Below are 21,673 nucleotides of genomic sequence, written 5' to 3'. Positions count from 1 at the left end.
TTTTTTTTGACAAGGTCTCACTCTGTCGCCCAGGCTGGAGTGCAGTGATGCCATCACAGCTCACTGCAGCCTCAACCTCCTGGGCTCTAGCGATCCTCCACCTCAGCCCTCCAAGTAGCTGGGACTATAGACGTGCACCACCACGCCGGCTAATGTTTGATTTTTTTTGTAGAGCTGGGGTTTTACCATGTTGCCTAGGCCAGTCTCGAACTCCTGGACTCAAGTGACCCACCCACCTCAGCCTCTCAAAGTACTAGGATTACAGGCATGAGCCACGGCACCCATCCTCATCATTCCTTCTAAGGGTCAGTTGTATCTCAAGTACTCAGAGAAAATGATAAAATAGCATTTAAAGACAAGAGTGTGCCAATGATTAAAAAGAGGAGGAGAAAACTAGTTTTAAAAAGAGGTAAGAATGCAGGAAAAGGAGCAGATAGTGACAATAATTCCAAGTTATTAAAAGGAGACCACTAGATACAGTTATAGTATGTATTGTCATGGCAAGTTATTTCAGTAGCTAACCATATTCCAGAGAGTTTGGAGGACATGAAGTTGCAAATTGTAAGCATATGTCTTTAGTGAAAACTGTGCGTTCTAAAACTAAAGAAACAGAAGACGGACTGAAAACATGATTAGGAAACATTTAAAGCAAAGTGGATGGACAAAAGCTTTCCTTTAAGAATGGCTATCTGCCAAAAACAAGTCCTTGTGCACGAAGCAGAGCGTGCTAATAGATTTCAATTTTGTTGTACTGTATTTACTTTCTTTTTCCTGGGATGGCTGATGAAATGTCCTACCTTGAGGACATATTTTTTCGTTTGAAAAAAGGACGGATTTCACAAATTGCAACCATGGTTCCTAGGGAGGCAGTGCGGTGGGAGTGGGGTGGTGCTGAGAGGCAGGAATGCAAAGGTCATTCCCCAGTCTGGGCTCCCCCTGTTTGCCAGCTGGTCCTCCCTTTCCCAGAGGTCAGCCAACTGGATCACCAAGAGCAAATGTCTGCTATCCGCTTTCTAGAGACTAAATCCAGCAGAAAGCCCCTTTTGGGGGCAAAAAGCATCATTTAGGGAAGTTCTAGACAGCATGTGCACTTACACCTAAGTGGGAACCATGGCTCCTGACCCTCAGATGCTCCAGCTGCAGTTTCAGGTCCTTCCTGCCCCTGTGGAGGTCTCTCTTCTTGCTGTTCCCTCCGCCCCCTCCCCCTAGCTGACACCCATTCACAGCTCTCAGCTCTAATCAGTTCCTCAGGGAAGCCTCCCACGGCTTAGATAGGTACCTTCCTTTATATCTCACATAACCTTTTCTACTTAAATATGTCCGTATGTTGTAAAGGAAGGCATAGCTCTGTGAGGGTGGGGACGGGGTCTATGTTGTTGGTCCCCAAACATAATCCTCTCTGCCCTGCAGAGTGAGCTCCCAACAGACATTAGTTAAATGAATGAATGGAGGACCTTCACAAAGGTACCATTTAGGCTATGCTGTGGACTGAACTGCATTCCCCACCTGCAAAATTCACAGGTTGAAGCACTAACCCTCAGTGTGAGGATATTTGGGGATGGGCTTTGGGAGGTAATTAGGTTTAAATGAGGTCGTGAGGCTAGAGCCATCATGATGGGACTAGTGCCCTTATAAGAAGAGACACCAGAGAGCTTGCTCTCTCTTTCTCTCCACCATGTGAGGACACAGCAAGAGGGTAGCTGTCCACAAGCCCTCACTAGGGAGTCCTCGCCAGACCGCAACCTGACCTCTGACTTCTAGTCTCTACAACTGTGACAAATGAATTTCTGCTTCAGCTACCCGACTCTGTGTGTTTTTTAAATGTCAGCTTGAGCTGATTAAGACAGGCTGACAGGAGCAATTGCGAACAACCTCCTTCCCAAGTCTCCAAGGGAATACTTCACAAAGCGTTATTTTCAAACGCATCTGCACCTGGGAGACCCTGCAGATACCTTGGAAGGCACTGTGGGAACACACTGTTGAATATGCAAAACACTTGCCCCAGAAACAGAAAACAAAACTAGAGCGTGTAGTATCAGTTCTGTGTTTTCCTAAGCCTGCAGGAATGTGTGTCGTGCACCATCCACGCACACAAAGAAGAAATCTACACAATGTATACATGCCTTCCACTGTTGGGGGCGTATGAACACAATACAATTATAGCACCTCCCCCCACACACATGTGCATGCCACACTCAAATAAAAGAATGAACAAAATCAATTTTGTATTCATGCTTCTTCAGGGTGAATACCAACTCATTTGCAATTCTCTTCTTTGGGATGAAGTCACAAAATTGGAAATGATGCTTCAACCCTAGAATTTTCATTAAATGCTTTTAAGCCAAGACTTGCTCTTGATGGCAATTCTCATTGCTGTTGGAATCATACAATGAGCACTTAAGATCCTTGATCTGATTGTAAACCCCATTATGATACCATAAGGGTAATGGAGTCTTAACCTTTTAGCAGGCAAAAGTCAGAAGCACTTTTGCTCTGGAAGATGATCTGAGTTTTCTCAAAGAGGAAAACCGGCTTCCAGGATTTTTATTCTGCTATGCAGTGAAAGCAAGGCAAGGATTCAGATGGCACTTCTTCAAAATCAAGGGTATTATCAGAAAAAAACAAGAACTGAACACCTACGACGTCCATGTCAAATAGTCTCCGAGGGACCTTGCTACCCTGACCTTCATCAGGACCAGGTAAGTGGGAACTGGGAGGCAGGACTGTGACAGCGTGTGATGATGAGAAGGCTGTGTTAGTTTGGAAATGCATGACAGCTCCTTTAGATCCCCTTGTCTCTGATCTCCCCATTATTTTCCTCATACAATTTCCTAAGAAAAAGCTCACACTAAGAGAGACTTCCTTCAGGTAAGAGTACATTTTACAATCAACCAATGCTTAATTCACTGCACTGATGGAAGGGTGCTGCAATTCAGGCCACAATAAAATCAGGAGTATTCCGTTCATCTCGGGAAAGAAACTGGGCTACACATTTGGGCCAGTGCTCCTTCAGTTTCTTTAAATAGTTATGAAGTTAACTTGCATGGGTCAACCAACATTGCTGGGGGGCAATTTAGAAGTGCTAGAGAAATACAAGCCCAGGGGAAGGAAACTAACCTGGGATGAAAAGCTTGCTGTGAATGATAGGGCAGACAATTTATATATAGATGGTGGAAAGTGTGTTGTTTATTCAGTGATTATACATAATGCCTTTTCTCTTAAAAATACGGGGGAAGGAGAAGGAGAGCAGGAAACAGCAAGATTTAGGAGAAAGACGATGGCTGTGTAGTTTTCTTTCTTTTTATTTTTTTGAGACAGGGTCTCACTCTGTTGCCCAGGCTGAAGTTCAGTGGCCTCATCACAGCTCACTGCAGTCTTGACCTCCCAGGCTCAAGCGATCCTCCCACCTCCTCCATATCCAGCTATTTTTTTCTATTTTTTGTAGAGATGGGCCTCCCTATGTTGCCCAGACTGGTCTTGAACTCCTGGGTTCAAGTTATCCTCCTGCCTCAGCCTCCCAAAGTGCTGGGATTATAGGTGTGAGCCACCATGCCCAGCCTGTGTAGTTTTTTTTATACAGCAAAATGAATGTCATAGACTACTGGCTAATGACTCCAGGGAGCAGATGGCTTTCTCAAATGATGATCAAATATGTATGGAACTAAAATCCAATCTACCACGTCACAGAAGTGAATGGAACTCAATGTCTACCTTACTTACCTCACCAAGGGGATAAGCCCAGGGAGGACAAAAACGGTATTTTCTAGGTTCTCTGGACTTCCTCCTTGGATCACCCAGCTGGCTCTCCTCCCAGGCCTGCTCTCTGCATATATAATCACTTATCTTGGGTGCCACAATGACTACCCTGACATCTCATCTATATAGAGCTTTACATAAGCAAAGACAACACATTAAACAATATTTATTTTATAGCCTAACATTCTTCCAAGTGGTTGGGAAAACTACTTTGGAGTACGTAAACAGAATTCTTAATTATTGATCAATAAGCAGTGATCTTCATCCAGTTTTAGTAGTTACAGAATGACAATGACAATGCTTAAAAAAAAAAAAATTTCAAGTAGAACTAAGGCTAGATTACAAAAGCCAAAACAATTTGTTTAGTAAGAAGTTAGCATGGGTGGAATCTAAAAGAAATCGTGAAAGTCTAGTTCGGTGCTCTATAGAGATTTTTCTTAAAAGCCATTTTACCAGGACCTGTTTGTGGTCAGGAAGATGCAGCACCGGACCATTCACAGAGGACTAGACAGACTCTGGCGTGAGCAGGGAGACAAAGTCCGTTTCCCGGATGAATGACAGCAACTTCTAGTGCACCCCTGGCCCTGCTTAGCCTTGCTGGGGGGCTCTGACATCCTGTTAATAAGCTAATTCTTTCCCAATCACCATTATGATGGGGAGCACAGAGCCTGGTATACATCCTGGAATATATGCCAACTACTCTTCTAGAAATTCATCTCTTCTGGGTGTTCAGAATGCCTAACAATGCCCTTAGGGTAATAAACACATGCATGCATACACTACATGGGTGCAAAGGAGTTGTAGTGGATAAAAATGGGGGTTCTAGGCAATTGAGTTTGAATCAGGCTCTGCCACTTACTGGTCCTATAATATTGGGCAAGCCACTTAACCTCTCTAACCCCAGCTTCCTTATCTGCAAAGTGAAGGTAATAACAGTGCCTCCTAAAGAGACGAAATGAGCTCATGTTACACATGGAGAACAGTGACTGGCCCACACTTTGCATTATTATGTTGGTAGACTTGCTAATGTTACTTCAAACTGAAAGCGTAATCTCCAAGATAGGAAACATCACTCCCATGGTTCTGATAATGCGGTCTGCTCCAGCCCACCTCTACTAATTTTTATTTTAGATCTACACTCCCTCTTTCCACGACAGCTGGAATTTCTTTCGATTTTCTAAATCTTCTACTCTAGAAAGTCACTGGCCTTTTGCAGAAACGATGTCACCTCTCTTTAATGTTTTTAAGATCGCATCAGATAAAAGTATGAATAGATGTATTTATGAGTGAAGGAATAACTAAATTTAGGCTAGGGCTGTCCGGTAGAACTTTCTCCAGTGATGTAAATGTCCTGTATCTGTGTTGTCTAGCACTGTGGCCACTAGGCACCTATGGGAGCTCTGAAATGTAGCGAGTGGGGCTGAGAACAAAATGTACATTTCATTTAATTTTAATTAAATAGCTACATACGATCAGTAGCATAGTCTTCACATTGGACAGTGCGGGTCTAGAATTCACAAGCTCCTCTCCAATAGTCTCTAGACTTGGAGTGGTTACAAGTATAGACCCTGGGGACACACACAGAGACACAGCTCTGCCCCTGGCCAGCTCTGAGACCTGGGCAAGTCTCTTCAATTCTTCAGACCTCTGTTTTCTCATATGTAAACTGGGGATGATAACTGCTACTATTTCACAGGGTGGTTGTGAAGATTAACGGAGTTAAAAATAAAACGTGCTTAGGAAAGCAGTTGGCACATAGTGTACCTTTATATAGTGCTTACCAGTCTTCAGATTTTTGCTCCTGAAATTAATTTTTTAAACTGTCTCTTGATATATACCCTTTCTCAATTCCTATTTTACTTTTCCTCTGCCTGAAACTGATCAGGAGTTTCCCCACCTCTCCCCTCCTTCTTCTCCTATATGCCTTAGTATTTTAAGTATCTCTTTGTACCCGTGTTTCTAGAATGCATCAAGACTAAATCTGACACTGAATATAATCTCCCTCATCACAGATTTCACATTTTCCAAGTTAGCAGCATTTCTTATACCTTATAGTCCACATGTTCCAATAAACTGAAACAATAAAAAGAGTACGGAGTTTAAAGTTAGAAGACCTGGGACATACCACCTACTGTGCCTGACTTTCAGCTTTCACAACTGTAAAATGGGAATAATTACACTATTTCATGAGATGTCGTGATTTATCATCAGGTGGGATAATACAGATGAAAGCACTTTGTAAACGGAAACATCACATGAGTGTTAATTAGCATTGGTATTTTTGCTCCCAATCAAATTCAAAGAGGATGAAAAAGGCAGGCCAAGGCAACCCAAGGTAATTCATCTGTAAGATGTGCTCCCAGCCCATCTGGTATTTCCATCTTACTGGCAGCATTCTCTCTTTAATTCCTTAGCAACCATGACATGATTTGTTTCAGTGCTCAGTATAGCATCACTTGTTTTAGGAGAGCAGCTTCGCAATATTAACTGTCAAGGTTGGGGGATAGAGGTTACGTTCCCTTTTGTCACAGGTGGTTAGAGACCTAAAGATACTTCATGGCTGATGTTCTAGAATAACACGGTGAAAAGCAATGAACAATGGACAGGTGGTCTCCTGGTAATTCTAGAAAGCATCAAGTGTTAGTGTAAAAAGGAGACCGGATGAAGGTAAAGTGGTAACTGAAATTAAAAGAGTTGTCAAAAACAAGCCAAGAGAGCAAACTAAGAAGTAGGGCACACCTGCTTCAGTCAGAAACAAGTGCCACTGGTGACCTCTGATCTCCTCAGGCTACATCTAAAACAGGGGTTCTCACAGTATGTTCCCAGACCAGCAACACGGGCATCACCTGGGGGCTTGTTAGAACTGCAGACCCACTGAATCAGATTAGAGCTGAACCAGCTCCCTAGGTGATCTGCATGCATGCTCAAGTTTGAGAGGCACTGATCACCAAAGGTTTCCCATGGCCTTTCCTTGACCTCCCCTTAGTAGCACAGAAGCAGGGCGGGAAATAAACAGATCCTGCTCCAGGGTCAGTGCACACAGCTCCCTTACCTGGAGCCATGCTGAACTCTGTTAGGTGCTGAGGGATTGGGGGAAAAGGGGATGCCTAAGGGACATCGTCCCTGCCCTCAAGGAGCAAAGACTGAAACAGGGAATTAATTCTAATCAAAGGCAAAATGGAGGCCAAATAAAGACATGAGTGCCTCAAGATCAAGGGCTGTGTCTTAATCATCTTTGAATTCCCAGCACCTAGCAGGGATTTATAGAGGAAGTGATCTTTCCTTTTGACTCCATCCCCTTGATAAACTCCAAGACTCTTGCCACCTTGCCTGCTAGGTTAGATATAAAACACCTGCCTGCTTTGTCTTGCCTGTATGAGCCTCTTGGATTCTAGTTTCTACTTTCCCATTTGTACTTCTAGTATTTAAAAACCACTACTATTAATATCTTATGTTACTGAGTATTTACTGTATGCATGAACCATACTTAAAACCTTCTATATATTAACTTATTAATATATGGAATATCAGAGTGCATAGATTGATATCACTTCTTTATTATGCCCATTATACACACGAGAAAAAGGAGGCTCAAAGAGGTTAAACAACTTGCCCGAAGTCCCCTAGGTAGTAAATAGAGGAGGCAGGAATCAAGTCAGGCAGTGTGATGCCAGTATCTACCGCCCAGGTTTTGGACTCCTGGATTTGAATTGCCACACTACACAGGCCTGTCCGAGGTCCACCAGAACCCTGGGACCACAGCTGTGGCTTCTTCAGACCATCCCCTTCTCGAAGAATCCCTGTTCCTTTCAGCAATGCTAGGTCCCTTTCTAGGTCCACACTAGGTGACACTGGCCCCTGTTGCTCCCTTCCCACCTTCACAAAAACCAGCAATAAAGACTATCCCACAGCGAGGCTGAGAACATTCCTATCTGTCTTATGGGCTGGTCTCCAAAGATGACTTTCTTTAGGTATTTTTTCCTAAACCAATCTCTCTGACAGGTGATTGCTCTGAAGTTACTGTTTGAAATAAGTTTGGGAAAGAGGGGGAAGCGAACTCTATAAGATTCATGTGAGTTAAACGTCTTTGACTCCCAAGCCAGCAAGACACTGTCTTTCTTAAAAGCACCTTTTAGGCATCCCCAAAAGCTGTATTAAAAATGGTGAGAAGGAAAGGAGGGCGACTTCAGACCTGCCATATATGGCATCTGCTTTTCAACAATGAGCAACTCTGCTTCCTGTGGGTCGGTAATGCGGAGCAGCTAGTGCAGCACAATGATAGGAAAACGCTGAGCATACAACAATAAACCAAGGAATAAACAGCGTCCAGGTTTTCCTTTAAACCAACATTTGCGGCTTGGTGGGGGAGTAGTGTTTTATTTATATTGCTATGCAACGTAGGAAAAAAATAAAGGTGATTTCAATAAAAGGCACAGGAATATGTCGTGCTATCTGATCGCAGTGTCTGAATTTAGACATGACAGATGTTGGGAGGGGTTTCATGTTAGACATCAACCACGATAAGAGAAATTAATGTAGGGGGGCTAATGGCTAGGCTTTACTTTGTTTTTAAAAATTCAGTGGTGAGTACAGTCAGCGGCCCTGGGCCAGGGAGTACTATGCTGGCTCTGGCAGGGTCTGCTTGTATGTTTATGAAACCAGGAGCACAGCCTAGGGAAACTTAAAGCAAGCTGCCAGAGGAGGCTGCAGACTGATTTGTTAAACCGCAGATGACCAAACAGACCCCGCCCCACCTCTATGCTCACCTCTGGTGAGGTTCTGACTGGAAGGAAGTGCTGTCACCCAGGGAATTCTGTAACTCAAAGGGGCAGGCATGTGAGCTTCTAAGGGTATGTGTAAACGTTATACTTTAGTCACAGCTAAAACCTGGCCTTCCAGGAAAACTATCCTCCACCCCTTTCCCAAACTTCCCACAAAGCCCTCCAACCAGGAAAAAACAACTTCAGAAAGTAGAGTGGGGCTTTTCTGGAATCAGGTTTCCTCGGTTACAGTGAAGGCAGGTATCTGGATACTCTATCCCATGCAGTGACTTTCCCCTAAGTCATCAGGGGTCTGTTTCAGTTGCCTCTTGGTTCTGGTTGCTGCCTCTGCCCCCATCCCCATGAGACTGGGGAAGAGGAAGTTCTCCATTTCCCACTGCATGCCTTCTATATGCTGGGCACTATTCTAGCACTGGGGATACAACTATGAACAAAACAGAAAACACACAATTTCTGCTCTTAGAGTGTTTTAAGTTCTAGTGGGGAAAATCCACAAGTACAAATTGACAAGATAATGTGTAGTTATCCTCAAATGAAGACAAATTGCAAGTCACTTAACAAACTTATATACTATTCCCCAACATGAAAGGAATCAGGGGAAAGAGAACTAATATTTATTGAATGCTTCCTATGTGCCAGGCACTTGATAACAAAAATAATAATTAACATTTTTTGAGCATTTACTATGTCCTAGGCTCATAGAAAGCTGAGTTCACATACTTTTCATAGTCCCTCTTAATCCTTTCAATATTTCTATTACTCCAGTCGTACAGATGAGAAAACAAGGCTAGAAGTAAGAATAACTTGTTCAAGTACACCCTGTTTGTGCAGTCACGCTCTGCTTGGGATCTCTGTACTCCAGCCTGATGGCTTTGACAGTCAGATGGTGGCACACACTCCCCCTTCCTCTGCTTCTCTGTTGGTGGAGGGGGTGCTCACCCTTGTCCAGCTCCTTTCTACCAGTCCTTCAGCTTAAATAGCTCCTTCTTAAGGAGAACTTTTCTGGCTCCTCATGATGACTGTGATCCGTTCTCTAAACTCCTTACTTAGATCACATATATAAAAGGTCTGATCTAACCTCACTGGCTAACACGCAGAGGCACTCAAACACTACATTGCTCCTACTTCCTTTCCTTACTGTCAACAGTGTGAAACTCATCACTTGATTCCGTACTGTCTTATTTTTGTGTTATTAGATATCCACTGGTCTTGTTTCCTCGGTGAGATGAGCAGCTTAGGGAACTGTATTTATATTGACAAATTATTATTTGTTTAATCATTGTTTAATAGAGTGGGTCTCAAATTTGAGCATAGATCAGAATTACGTGAATGGCTTGTCAAATTAAATCGCTAAATTAAAAAGTCTTTCCTCCAGAGTTTCTGATTCAGCAACTCTGGGATCAGCTGAGAATGATTCTTTGTTGTTTTTTTTTGGTTTGTTTTTTACTTTTGTTGCCCAGGCTGGAGTGCAATGTGGCACTGTCTCAGCTCCCTGCAACCTCCCGCTCCCAGGTTCAAGAGATTCTCCTGCCACAGCCCCCCAAGTAGCTGGGATTACAGGCGCCCACCACCATGCCCTGCTAATTTTTATATTTTAGCAGAGATGAGGTTTCACCATGTTGATCAAAGCTGGTCTTGAATTCCTGACCTCAGGTGATCTGCCTGTCTTTGCCTCCCACAGTGCTGGGAATATAGGCGTGAGCCACTGTGCCCAGCCTGAGAAGGTGCATTTTTGACGAATTCCCAGGATATGCTGATACTGCTGGCCCAGGAACCACTTTTGAGAACCACTGGTTAATTGAATGTACCACAGTGCTTAAAAGCAGGTAGGCTGACTTTGACTACCATCCCTTCCACTCACTAGCTGCATGATCTTAGGTGATGTAACCTATTCGAGCCCCTGTTTCCTCATCTGTAAAAATGGAGATATCAATAGTATGTGTAGGCCGGGCACGGTGGCTCATGCCTGCAATCCCAGCACTTTGGGAGGCCAAGGTGGGCAGATCGCAAGGTTAGGAGTTCAAGACCAACCTAACATGGTGAAACCCCGTCTCTATTCCAAAAACAAAACAAAACAAAACAGAAACCCAAAACAGACAAAAAGAAAACACACAACAACAACAACAACAACAACAAAATAATAGTATGTGTATATCAGGACTCTTGTGTGGATTAAGTGTCATAATGAATATAATATGCTTAGCACTCTCCCTGACACGTTGGAAACATTCAGGGAATGCTTCCAACTATCACTGGAAAGGCTGGTACAATATCAGGCACTAAATAAGCACTGAACCCAGACGAAGAATTCCTCCTCAGGTTTAAAACTTCTTTTGAATTCATAAGCAATGAGAGCGAAGGGTGTCACCGTATCATGACATCTATCATTAACAGCTTTTGAAATTAAGCCAGAATCCTAAAAAATACAACATAAATGGTCTTCAGAAATGTCCCTCCCTATAGTACGCCTGATGTAAATCCCAGGTGAACAAAGGCCATGTATCTCTTTAAAGTTCAGGGCAGGTCTGGGAGGTACCTCCTTCACACCTTCCACAGCTGAAGGATGCTGAAGAGCTTGGAGTTGCTGGAGTCACCCAGGCATCTAGGCTAACGGGTTGGCAGACAAAAGTGGAGCCCATCATTCAATAATTAATTAGTTGCAATAATGGCAAGGCAACTTCCCCCAGAGCAGATAGAACAGCCACTTCCTTCAGTGCAGTGGTTTCAAAGCACCCGGTCCCTGGCTGCTCTCAAGTCTCTTCATCCAAAGCAAGACCTATATTTTCCCTCAGGGTCTAGCTGAGCAGTTACACTGGGTGACATTTCCTTAAGAAAGCCCAAGAGGGAATGTGCAGAAAAGACCATTTTCAGACCTTATCTCACAGTCTTCCAGGGCCTGGGACAGGGTATTCAGGGATGTAGATTTTGTCTAGGTCTATCCTTGTCTCAGTAATAAAGGAGACAAGAGTCAAGTTCCTCTCTCTGTGAACCCTGAATCCTGGGAATCCTGTCAGTTGAATCCAACCCTGAAAAGTTGAATGAGATCATCTCTGGGAGAATTAGTATTTAGCAGAGGCTGCGCTGCGGATTGTGGAGAGATGCTGCCGCCCTTTAGAAGCCCCTCCATCCCCCACTCACTTCTCAGAAGAGCACTCACCACCCCTCTCACCCAGCGGCACCCTTCCCTGATGCCCAGCAAAAGGACGACCCCCCCCCCCACCACAATTTTCATCCCTATCTCCAATTTCCTAAACAAACCCATCGCAGCCAGGTGGTGTGTCCACACACTCGAATGGAGCACCACCCCAGGCAGCCCCAGGGCAGGGGTTTCTCTCCCAACACCATGGCCAGGCCCTGGTTCCAGCTGGTAGGCAGAGAAGGGGGTGTGTGCACGCGAGGCTGGAGGGGAACAGGGACCGCCAGGGCCCCAAGCCCTCCGGAGGGGAGGAGAGGCTGGGTCCCCGCACCTGGGGTCAACAGCTGGGAGATAAAAACCAAGGCAGGTGGGGGTTTCTTCCAGAGAAGAGCCACACGGTGTCTCTCCCCTCCTCACGATTTCTCATTGATCAACCTTCTGTCTTCCCGTTCTCTCCCCTCCATGCCTCCCCTCCCTCTTTGTTTGCCTTCTCCTCGCCTCCGCGTTGGAGCACCCTGCCCTCCCCAGGAGCGCGACTCGGACGCCGCAGTCAGCTCCCCGGGGACCCCGGCCCGGCGCCCGCCGCCCGGCCCCCTGCCCTGCCCGGCCCTCCCGCCTCCTGGTCTCACCCAGAAGAGCAGGTTGAAGCCGAGCAGCAGGTACTTGATGCACCGCAGGCCCCCGCGGAAGCGCCCCATGCTGCGGCCCGGCGGCGGGCTCCCCGGTCCCCAGGCCCGCGCTGCGAGCGCGGGGAGCGGCAGGCGCCGGCGGGGAGGGGGCGGAGCGGGGAGGGCGAGGGCGGGGCCGTGGGGGCGGGGCCTCCGGGGGCGGGGCGGGCGCGGCGCGGCGGGGAGGGGAGGGGAGGGGAGGGGAGGGGAGGGGACGGGAGGGGAGGGGCGCGGGGACCCCGAGCCGCGAGGCTGGCGACCGCTGGGGGCGCCGCGGGGTGGAGATCCCGCGGCGGGGTGGAGATCCCGGGGCCCGCTGGAGACGTCCTCTCTTTCCCCAGACCCAGGGACCACCTGCCTTCCCTCCCGTGGGCGCGCCGCTGCCGGTGGCTATCCGAGCACCTGCGGGGCGGAGGCGGGGGCGCCCACCGGGGACGGGGGACCCATTCAGTCAGCGCCCTGCGCGGAGACCGGTTTGAGGCCCGGGCGATGCTTGAGGGACAAGCACGCGGCCCCGTGGCTATGCAAACCCAGGAAGGTGACCTCGGGTAGAAGAGCCAAGTGTGGCCCGAGGTTGATCCGAAGCTGGCAGGACCCGTCGCGGGGCGCCCGCCTGAGAGTCCAGGGCTGCGACTCCGCGGCGCCGAGCAAGCGCACAGGCCGCTTCTCGGGGACCCTCCCTCTGGCCCTTCCCCGCTCCTCGGGGGACTGTTACCTTAATAGGCGAGAACTGGGAGAGGGCGCGGTGTTGGTGGGGGGGCACCCTGCGTCCTGAGGGCTGCTCCCCACCCGGCCGGCCAGTGGAGGGAGTCAGACTCCCACGTCTTGCAGGTTTCCACTGATCTGAGGCTTGAAAGAATCCTAAATTTTCGGGATCTTCTGATGTGGAGATGGGAGAAAGGGGGCGGTTTTTGTTTTGCTTTGTTTTTATTAAGTTAGGCTGTTGGCAGGAAAATCAGACTCCCACTCCCATTGACTAAGTGTCTGCAATGTGTGGTGCCAGACAGTATGGGGGAGACGAGAAAGCGTAAAATTCGGAGAGCTTGTGCATAAATTCAGCAAAACTTTGAGTGCCTATGATAGGCTAGACATAGCAGCAAGCCCCACGGACTCAACAATGAGGAGACAGCCAGGCCCGGAACCACAGTCGCTGGCGGTGGAGACAGATCTGTAAGCAAATAAGGTGAGGAGAGGGGGGCTGCCTGCTGGACAGGTGTGCCTGGCCTTACTGTCCTAACCAGAGAAGGCATTGCTAAGGAGAAGGGCCTGATCTGGTCTAGAAGAAGTAGCCCAGGCGGGAAAGAAGATCAGTCCAGGAAGACGGCTTGTGCAAAGGCACAGGGCTGGAGAGAGCAAGGCCTGGGAGGGAGCTCTGAGAACTGCAGTTAGCCGGAGTGAAGCCTGGCCCTGGGGGGAGTGGGGCAGAGTGAGTCAGGAAGGCAGCGGGGCCAAATCACAGCTTTCAGTCGGCTAACCATCTGCTTCTGGCCAGTCCTCAGGAAGCTTTCAGATTTTGTGGAAGGCCACAGGGAGCCAGCGTGTACAAAGCAAGAGTGGGAGCAAGAAAAGGCGGGGAGTGCCACACTCTTCTAAACAACCAACGTGCAAAACTGTCCTTGGCCCCTAGTGTCCCTGTGTGCAACATGGAGATAAAAGTACTCCCCTCACGTTGTGAAGATTAATGAGTTAGTAATTGTGAAGTGCCTAAAACAGTGCCTGGCAGAGTAAGTACTGCATAAGGGTTAGTGTTATTGTATCACACTCTATCAATCAACCATTCAGTTTCTACCACGTTGCCATCTTTGCCTACCTCTGTGTCTTTGGACACTTGTTCGAATATCTAGTGACTTGTATTTATAAAAATGAGTAGAAGACAGAAAAGGGAAAGTGCTGACTCTAGTAATAAACATGTCTCCAACAATGAAATAAAGACAAAGACGTAAGTCATTAGGTATGCAGAAAGAAGTGAATCATCAGCTTCAATCAAACACTTACAGTTCTATATCTGTGACCTCCGTTTTAGTAGAAATGAAAAGAACTAAGTTAGAGAGTAGTGTCTGGTACATAGAAGGAATTCAATAAATCAACTGAATGAACAACAATGATATTATACTTTAAACATGTTGTTGAATTTTACATCTCTGAGACAAAATATGTCTAGGGATTATATAGAGGGAAGAGAACTCCTATTGTAACATATACATATACTGTTTATTTTTTCATACTGCAATTTTAGCACACATGTATTAGAGATAGATGGTGGCTGCCTGTCCAACATAACAGTTTCAGATCTTTAGTATAGACTTGCCCAGTCGCCCTTTCACAAAGTTATATGTCTTAGGAGAAGCTGACTCTTGACAGCAGTAGGCTAAGGTAATCCTATTTCCCTTGTAGTTAGTTCAGGAAACAAATTGACAAACATTCTGACTAATGGGATTGGAGTGGTGTCTACTGAGGGGCCAGATGGTCTTCCTCTTGAAGTTGTTGGATCTGGATGGTATACATAGATTTGCTATATTCATCTTCATACCAGCCTGAGAACAGATCCAACATTGAGAACAGCAAAGCAGGAAGCTGAAAAGACCAGAGTCATTGGTGACATTGCCCCAGAACTGAGTCATTTCTGAAGGCAATTGAGGTTTAGGTTTTTGTGTATATGTATGTGTAGGTGTGTGTGTATGCATGTGTGTTAGTCCATTCTTCTGTGGCTATAAATAAATACCTGAGACTGGGTAATTTCTAAAGAAAAGAGATTTAATTGGCTTGCAGTTATGCAAGCTGTACAGGAAGCATGGTGCTGGCATCTGCTTCTGGTAAGGCCTCAGGAAACTTAGTTGTGGTGGAAAGCCACAGGGAGCCAGTGTGTACACGAGAGTGGGAGCAAGAACTCACTCGTTAGAGGGATGGCATCCAGCCATTCGTGAGGGATCCACTCCCATGATCCAATACCTCCCGCTAGGTCCCACCTCCAACATCAAGAATTGGCATTATCGATATGCGTGTATGTATTGTACCTGAAAGTCATCCTGACTCATACATTTTCAAGAGTATATTACTGCAAGAAAGTAGGGGGACTACATGAAATGACATAATAAGGAAGTTAGCATTTCAACTGTCACTGGCATTGCTCCCTTGTCTTTTTTTCCTGTGTTGAACTCAGACATGATACTTGAAGCTCTAGAACATTTTGTGACCATGAAGAAAGGTCAAGACAATTGCAGACCTTCCACCCAGGACATTGTGGAACTGCTGAACCAACACCCGCAGCCACCTAACTCCAGATTCCTTATTATACAGGAAAGGTACCCCTCTTTTTATTTGACTTTGTGTTCTGTTACATGTAGCTGGAGATATTCCTAACTGGTAGAGGGAAGATAATGCATTGATTTTTGGATCTGCCAAGTTTTAGATATGTTAGGAAATCCAGATGAAGTGGAAATATGATTGGGATTCTGGAGAAAGACTTGGATGGTAAGTTTAGGGTAAAGATTCTTCAGCAAATGGTGATAAACGGAAGCCAGTGGTCTTTAAACTTTTACCCACACATGCCCTAAAATAGTTACAAAAATGCTGTCTTTTGCATTTTTCCCCCAATATTTTATTATGAATATTTTCAAACATACAGGAAAGTTGAAATAATTGGGCAGGGAGTACCATATGCTCACCATCTAGATTCTATGATAAACATTTTGCTTTGGTTGCATTACTTATCTATATGTCCATCCATTTCTCAATAAATCTTATTTTTTATTTATTTCCAAATAGATTTAAAACAATATGTTTCACCCCTAAACTCTTTAGCATGCATAACATTACCTAGAGTTCAAAGATCTATTTACTATTTTTCTAAAATTTACATCAATGAAATGTACACATTTTAAGTATAGTATTTGATAATTTTGACAAATGCTTTTGCCTTTCTAACCCCAAATCCTATTAAGGTATAGAATATTGCTGTCACCCCAGGAAGCTTTCAGGCTGTCACATAACCCTTCCCAGTCAATCTATGCCCACATCCCTCCTGCAGGCAAACACTGTTCTAATTTACTTTCACTATAGATTAAATTTGCCTGTTTAAAACCTTCATATAAATGACATTGTATAATATTACCCTCACACATTTTTAAGTTACATATAAAATTATTTATCATAAGTTTGAATATTTTCAGAGATGTCATTTCTGGTGTGTCTTAAATATTGACTTTTAAAATCAAATGGCCGCATTACTCATTTTAATACATCCAATAGAAACTGAATGCCAGTATGATCTGCTACCTATTATCATCCATTTAAAAAATACATGAACAAGGCCGGGCATGGTGGCTCATGCCTGTAATCTCAGCACTTAGGGAGGCTAAGGCAGGAGGATCAGTTGAGTCCAGGAGTTTGAGACCAGCCTGAGCAACATAGTGAGACTCAATCTCTACAAAACAAATGAACAAAATTAGTCAGGTGTGGTGGTGCTTACTGTAGTCCCAGCTACTCCGGAGGCTGAAGTGGGAGGATCACTTGAGCCTGGGAGGTCTAGGCTGCCATAAGCTGAGATCGCACCTTTGCATTCCAGCCTAGGTGGCAGAGTGAGACCATGTCTCAAAAAATAATAAAATAAAATAAAAATAAAAACAAACAAAAAATAAAATACATGCGTGAGCTCCTCTTTAACAGGGTGAAATTTTTAATCTTTCCTTTTTCTCCTTGAACTTGTATTTCCATTTTATAAAATGTCATCCTAAACTAATATATGTTTATGCTTGAAAGATTTTTCTTGAATGTCCTTTTATACTTGTCTGAACAAAATTTACTACGTTTATTAAAAGAAATTAATCTTTTTCCCAGAGACCATAAGGCTGAAAGTGTTAATTAATTTCTTTTAGATCCAAGGGTGTCCAATCTTTCAGCTTCCTGGGCCACATTAGAAGAAGAATTGTCTTGGGCCACACATAAAATACACTAACACTAGTGATAACTGGTGAGATTAAAAAAAATCACAAAAAACTCATGATATTTTAAGAAAGTTTATACATTTGTCTTGGGCAGCATTCAAAACTGTCCTGGGCTGCATGTAGCCCATGGGCCATGGGTTGGACAAGCTTGTTCTAGATCAAGTTACTGTTAAAAGTACTTTTAGTATACAAATGTATACATGTGTTCATAGTCCTGAGGGAAGGTGCATGGGGAGAGAGAGGCTGAAAGAGAAGAAAAGCAAGAGCAGTGTCTCTGAAGAAATAGAAAGGGACTGAGAACCAGACACTGATAGGGGCTTGCATTTGGAAACAAGAAAAATAAGCAAGAGTGGAATTGTAGAAGCTTTTTAAAATTTTGAATTATACATCTCATAACCCTAGTATCTGACCTCTCTGTGATCCGATTTTGCTGCCTGTGGACTCTTTTACCCATTGATTTTAGTGTCTTGCTCCTTGTGTATTGTATGACTTTTTAAAGCTGTAAACTGTTTATTTTCCTTGGAAATTTGTGGGAATTCTTTGAATCCTTAGTTGAGGTTTTATCCTCCAGAGAGGATTTTCTTTGCGTTCTGCAAATCATCTCAAGGCACTACCACAGTGTTAATTTAGACAACAAATCCATTTGAAGGCTGGCTTGTGGTTAGAAAGTCTCAGGGGAGATTTTCCTCACTCCAACACTGAGATTGAAACATATCCATTTCTTCAGCCTCTTTTGCAGGATGGGTTTATTTCTTATCTACTCTTCCCTTGAGGGTATATCCCCTGGGAGGAGGTACCAGGTTTGGGTGAGGTCTCCTAACACACTGTCTATATTAGTGGCATTTCAGGCTTTAATTCACAAACCCCAAGCTGTTGCAGTTGTCGAAACAGAAACCCAGGGCAAAAGGTGGCTTTGGTGTGTGCTTACTTCAAGTTCTTGCTTTCACTTCATTTTGGCCTTTGTAGATTCTCTTCCTTTTGTGCTAGCTCAGCAGTGTGGTTTTGTTTTTAAATGCTTACATATTTTATCCAGTATCTTAGTTTCAGTCGAGAAGGTAGTTCACGATATCAAATCTGCCATACTGCTAGAAAAGGAAGCCTGGTGTGCCTGCTTTCATAACTTTGGTTTTGATAAGCAAACATGAGCAGTTTTTGACTGCTAGGTTTACAGCATATGAACCCTGTTGCTATGCAGCTGTTGTTGGAAAATAGTCTGTGGGCTCAGATTTTCTAAACCAACTGTCTATTGGATGCCCAGAGAAGGGAGGAAAGCGAGGGCCCTGGCTTGCTGATTACAAACCATCTCCATGGTCACAGGTTGCTGGGTTCTCCTTTTACAGTGTTTTCCCAGCAGCATTCAGGCAGCACTAGCTTCCTTTGATCATTTTTCAGTTTCTGTTGTTTGCTAGTGGGAGAAAGCTTATACCTGCTTATGGAGATGTGAGTGAAGAAAGAGAAAGGACTTTGAAACAGGAGAAGAGAGAAAACTCAAGAGGTAAATGATGGTTTCCATAGGACCCTACGGGAACAACTAGCTCATTTTTGTTTTCATTTGTACAGGCAGTTGGGGGAAGGAGAGGAACATAACTCATCCAGGTCTCAGGTCTAGGTCTGAATACTCATTGTGCCTCACAGATTATCTCCATTTGAATCATCCAAATTAGGAAAGAGTTTTAAAAATGACTGAATAATAGTCTGGCCGAATTTTAATGTGACTTTCCTTGTGGTCTTTAAGTTTGAACAGAGGCCCCAAAGGCTGAGAGCAAAATTGTAGGCACTTAAGTACCATTTATATTCTAAAGCATGGTACAAGACTGTCTATATGAGTCAGCTGTTTTATATATATATATATATATATATATATATATATATATATATATATATATATATTTTTTTTTTGAGACGGAGTTTCGCTCTTGTTATCCAGGCTGGAGTGCAATGGTGCGATCTCGGCTCATCGCAACCTCCGCCTCCTGGGTTCAGGCAATTCTCCTGCCTCAGTCTCCTGAGTAGCTGGGATTACAGGCACACGCCACCATGCCCAGCTAATTTTTTGTACTTTTAGTAGAGACGGGGTTTCACCTTGTTGACCAGGATGATCTCGATCTCTTGACCTCGTGATCCACCTGCCTCGGCCTCCCAAAGTGCTGGGATTACAGGCGTGAGCCACCGCGCCCAGCCAAGCCGTTATATATTTACGTAAGAGATTTATTACAAGGAGTTGGCTCATGTGGTTATAGAGGCTGACAGTCTCCAGGTCTGCAGTCAGCAAGCTGGAGACCCAGGAGAGCCAACAGTGTGGCTGTAGTCTGAAAGCTGTCAGGCTCCAGACCCAAGAAGAGCTGATGTTTCAGTTCAAGTCCAAAAACAGGAAAAGATCTGTGTCCCAGCTCAAGCACTCAGGGAGGAGTTCCTTCTTACTTGCAAAAGAGTCAACCTTTTTGTCCTATTTAGGCCTTCAGCTGAGCGGATGAGAGCTACCCTTTAAGAATGGCAATCTGCTTTACTCAGTCTACCAATTTAAATGTAAATATCATCCAGAAACACCATCACAGGCATACCAAGAATAAAGTTGGACCAAATATTTGGGAACTCCATGACCTAGTCAAGTTGACATATAAAATTAACCATCACAGGGAACAAAAGAAATGTAAAGCAGGTAGGCTAAATTGAAAATATACAATGAGATGGTAAATTTATAGCCAAACATATCAGTAACTTCTGTTGAAACTAATCAAGAAAAGGAGAGATTGCACAAATAACCAATGTCAGGAATTAAAAAAAAAAAGATTAATGACTCCTCTGCAGACATTTAGATAATATAAACGACTCTATACCAATAAATTTGAAAACTAGATAAAATGGACCGATTCCTTTAAAAAGTAACATCAAAATGGACTCAATGAAAATTAGAACGTTTGAAGAGTCTTATAACCATTAAAAATTTATATATGATCTCTTCACAAAAACCAAAAAGTCCGGCCCAGATTGTCCTTCATTGGTGAGTTCTGCCAAACATTTAGGTATGAAATAATTCCAATCTTATGCAAACTCTCCAGAGAACAGAAAAAGAGGGAGCACTTTAAAAATACTAACATTATGAGACTTCGTAGCATGATCTTAAAACCTAAACCTGAAAAAGACAGGATGGTAATGAAAAGGAAAATTATAGGTCAATTTCACTTATCAACATAGATGCAAAAATCTTCACCAAAATACTAGCCAAACAGGTAGAAATATCTCACTTATTTGTGGAATCTAAAAAGCAAAACAATTGAACTCACGGACCTATAAAATAGAAGGATAGTTACCAGATGGTGGGAAAGGGAGTGGGGAGTTGGAGGGGAGGGTGGGGATGGTTATTGAGTACAAAAAATATAGAAAGAATGAAGAAGACCTACCATTTGATAGTATAATAGGGTGACTATAGTCACTAATAACTTATACATTTTAAAATAACTTCAAGAGTGTAACTGGATCATTTCTAACTCAAGGAATAAATGCTTGAGGTGATGGACACTCCCTTCTCCATGATGTGCTCATTTCACATTGCTTGCCTGTATCAAAACATCTCATGTACCTCATAAATATATACACCAACCTGTACTCCCCTAAATTTAAAAAGAATATGTAGTAATATATGAAAAGCCTAATACATACATGACTGTATAGGGCAGGAATACAATGTTGATTTACATTTCAATCAGTAAGTGTAATCTACCACATTAATAAGGAGAAAAATTCTATGGCCAGCTCAGTAGGTACAGAAAAATCTTTTGATAATTCAACATTGATTTGTTGTAAAAATTCTAAGCAACCAGGTATAGATGGGAATTCATTGCTATAAGATAAAATTCTGGTGACAAGACAGATTCCTGCTATCACTGCTTCTGCTCATCACTGTACCAGAGAGCTCAATAAGAAAATTAAATGTATAAGGTGTAGAAAGAAATAAAGTTGTCTTTATGATGATCAGATTATCTAATAGTGTTTATTTTGATTTTCTACATAAAATGATGTTACTAGAATTAATGAGCACTTACTGAATTTTCTGATGATAAAAATAAACGTGAGAATATCTGTTCATTATAGCAGTAATGAATAAAAAACTAAATTTTAAAAGAAGATAGCTTAAAATAGCATAACAAGTATCTACTCTCTAGAAAAAGCATGTAAGAACTTTACAGGGAAATTTTAAAGTCTTTATTGGGTAATGTTAAGGAAGCTGTTAATAAATGGAGAGATATGCTATGTTCAAATTAGCAAAATCGATATTTAAAGAATGTCAGTTCTCTCCAGTTTGATGGATAGTTTCAAAGGATTTACAATTTAAAAAATCTTCACAAAGATGTTGTTTGTAGATTTTTCATGGTGGCATGTGACAAGGTG

General features: G+C 43.7%; 1 protein-coding gene and 1 long non-coding RNA gene across 4 annotated transcripts in view; one reads left to right on the top strand and one right to left on the bottom strand.

The window, feature by feature from the left end:
• TSPAN2 (tetraspanin 2) overlaps positions 1-12,443 on the bottom strand; it is a 43,228-nt gene extending 30,785 nt beyond the window's left edge. Inside the window, exon 1 of the mRNA XM_039460864.2 lies at positions 12,303-12,443. Coding sequence (XP_039316798.1) covers positions 12,303-12,371 — 69 coding nt within the window. The 5' untranslated portion in view covers positions 12,372-12,443. The remainder of the gene's footprint in view (positions 1-12,302) is intronic.
• A 523-nt stretch (positions 12,444-12,966) lies between these two features.
• LOC141580317 (uncharacterized) overlaps positions 12,967-21,673 on the top strand; it is a 117,701-nt gene continuing 108,994 nt past the window's right edge. For all 3 annotated transcript variants that reach the window (XR_012512518.1, XR_012512517.1, XR_012512516.1), the window contains exons 1-2: positions 12,967-13,524; positions 15,502-18,779. This is a non-coding gene — a long non-coding RNA (uncharacterized LOC141580317). The remainder of the gene's footprint in view (positions 13,525-15,501; positions 18,780-21,673) is intronic.

Source organism: Saimiri boliviensis, chromosome 11 (genome assembly GCF_048565385.1).
Source record: "Saimiri boliviensis isolate mSaiBol1 chromosome 11, mSaiBol1.pri, whole genome shotgun sequence".
NCBI classification, from domain to species: Eukaryota; Metazoa; Chordata; class Mammalia; order Primates; family Cebidae; genus Saimiri; species Saimiri boliviensis.
This window is presented reverse-complemented; position numbering and strand designations above follow the sequence as displayed.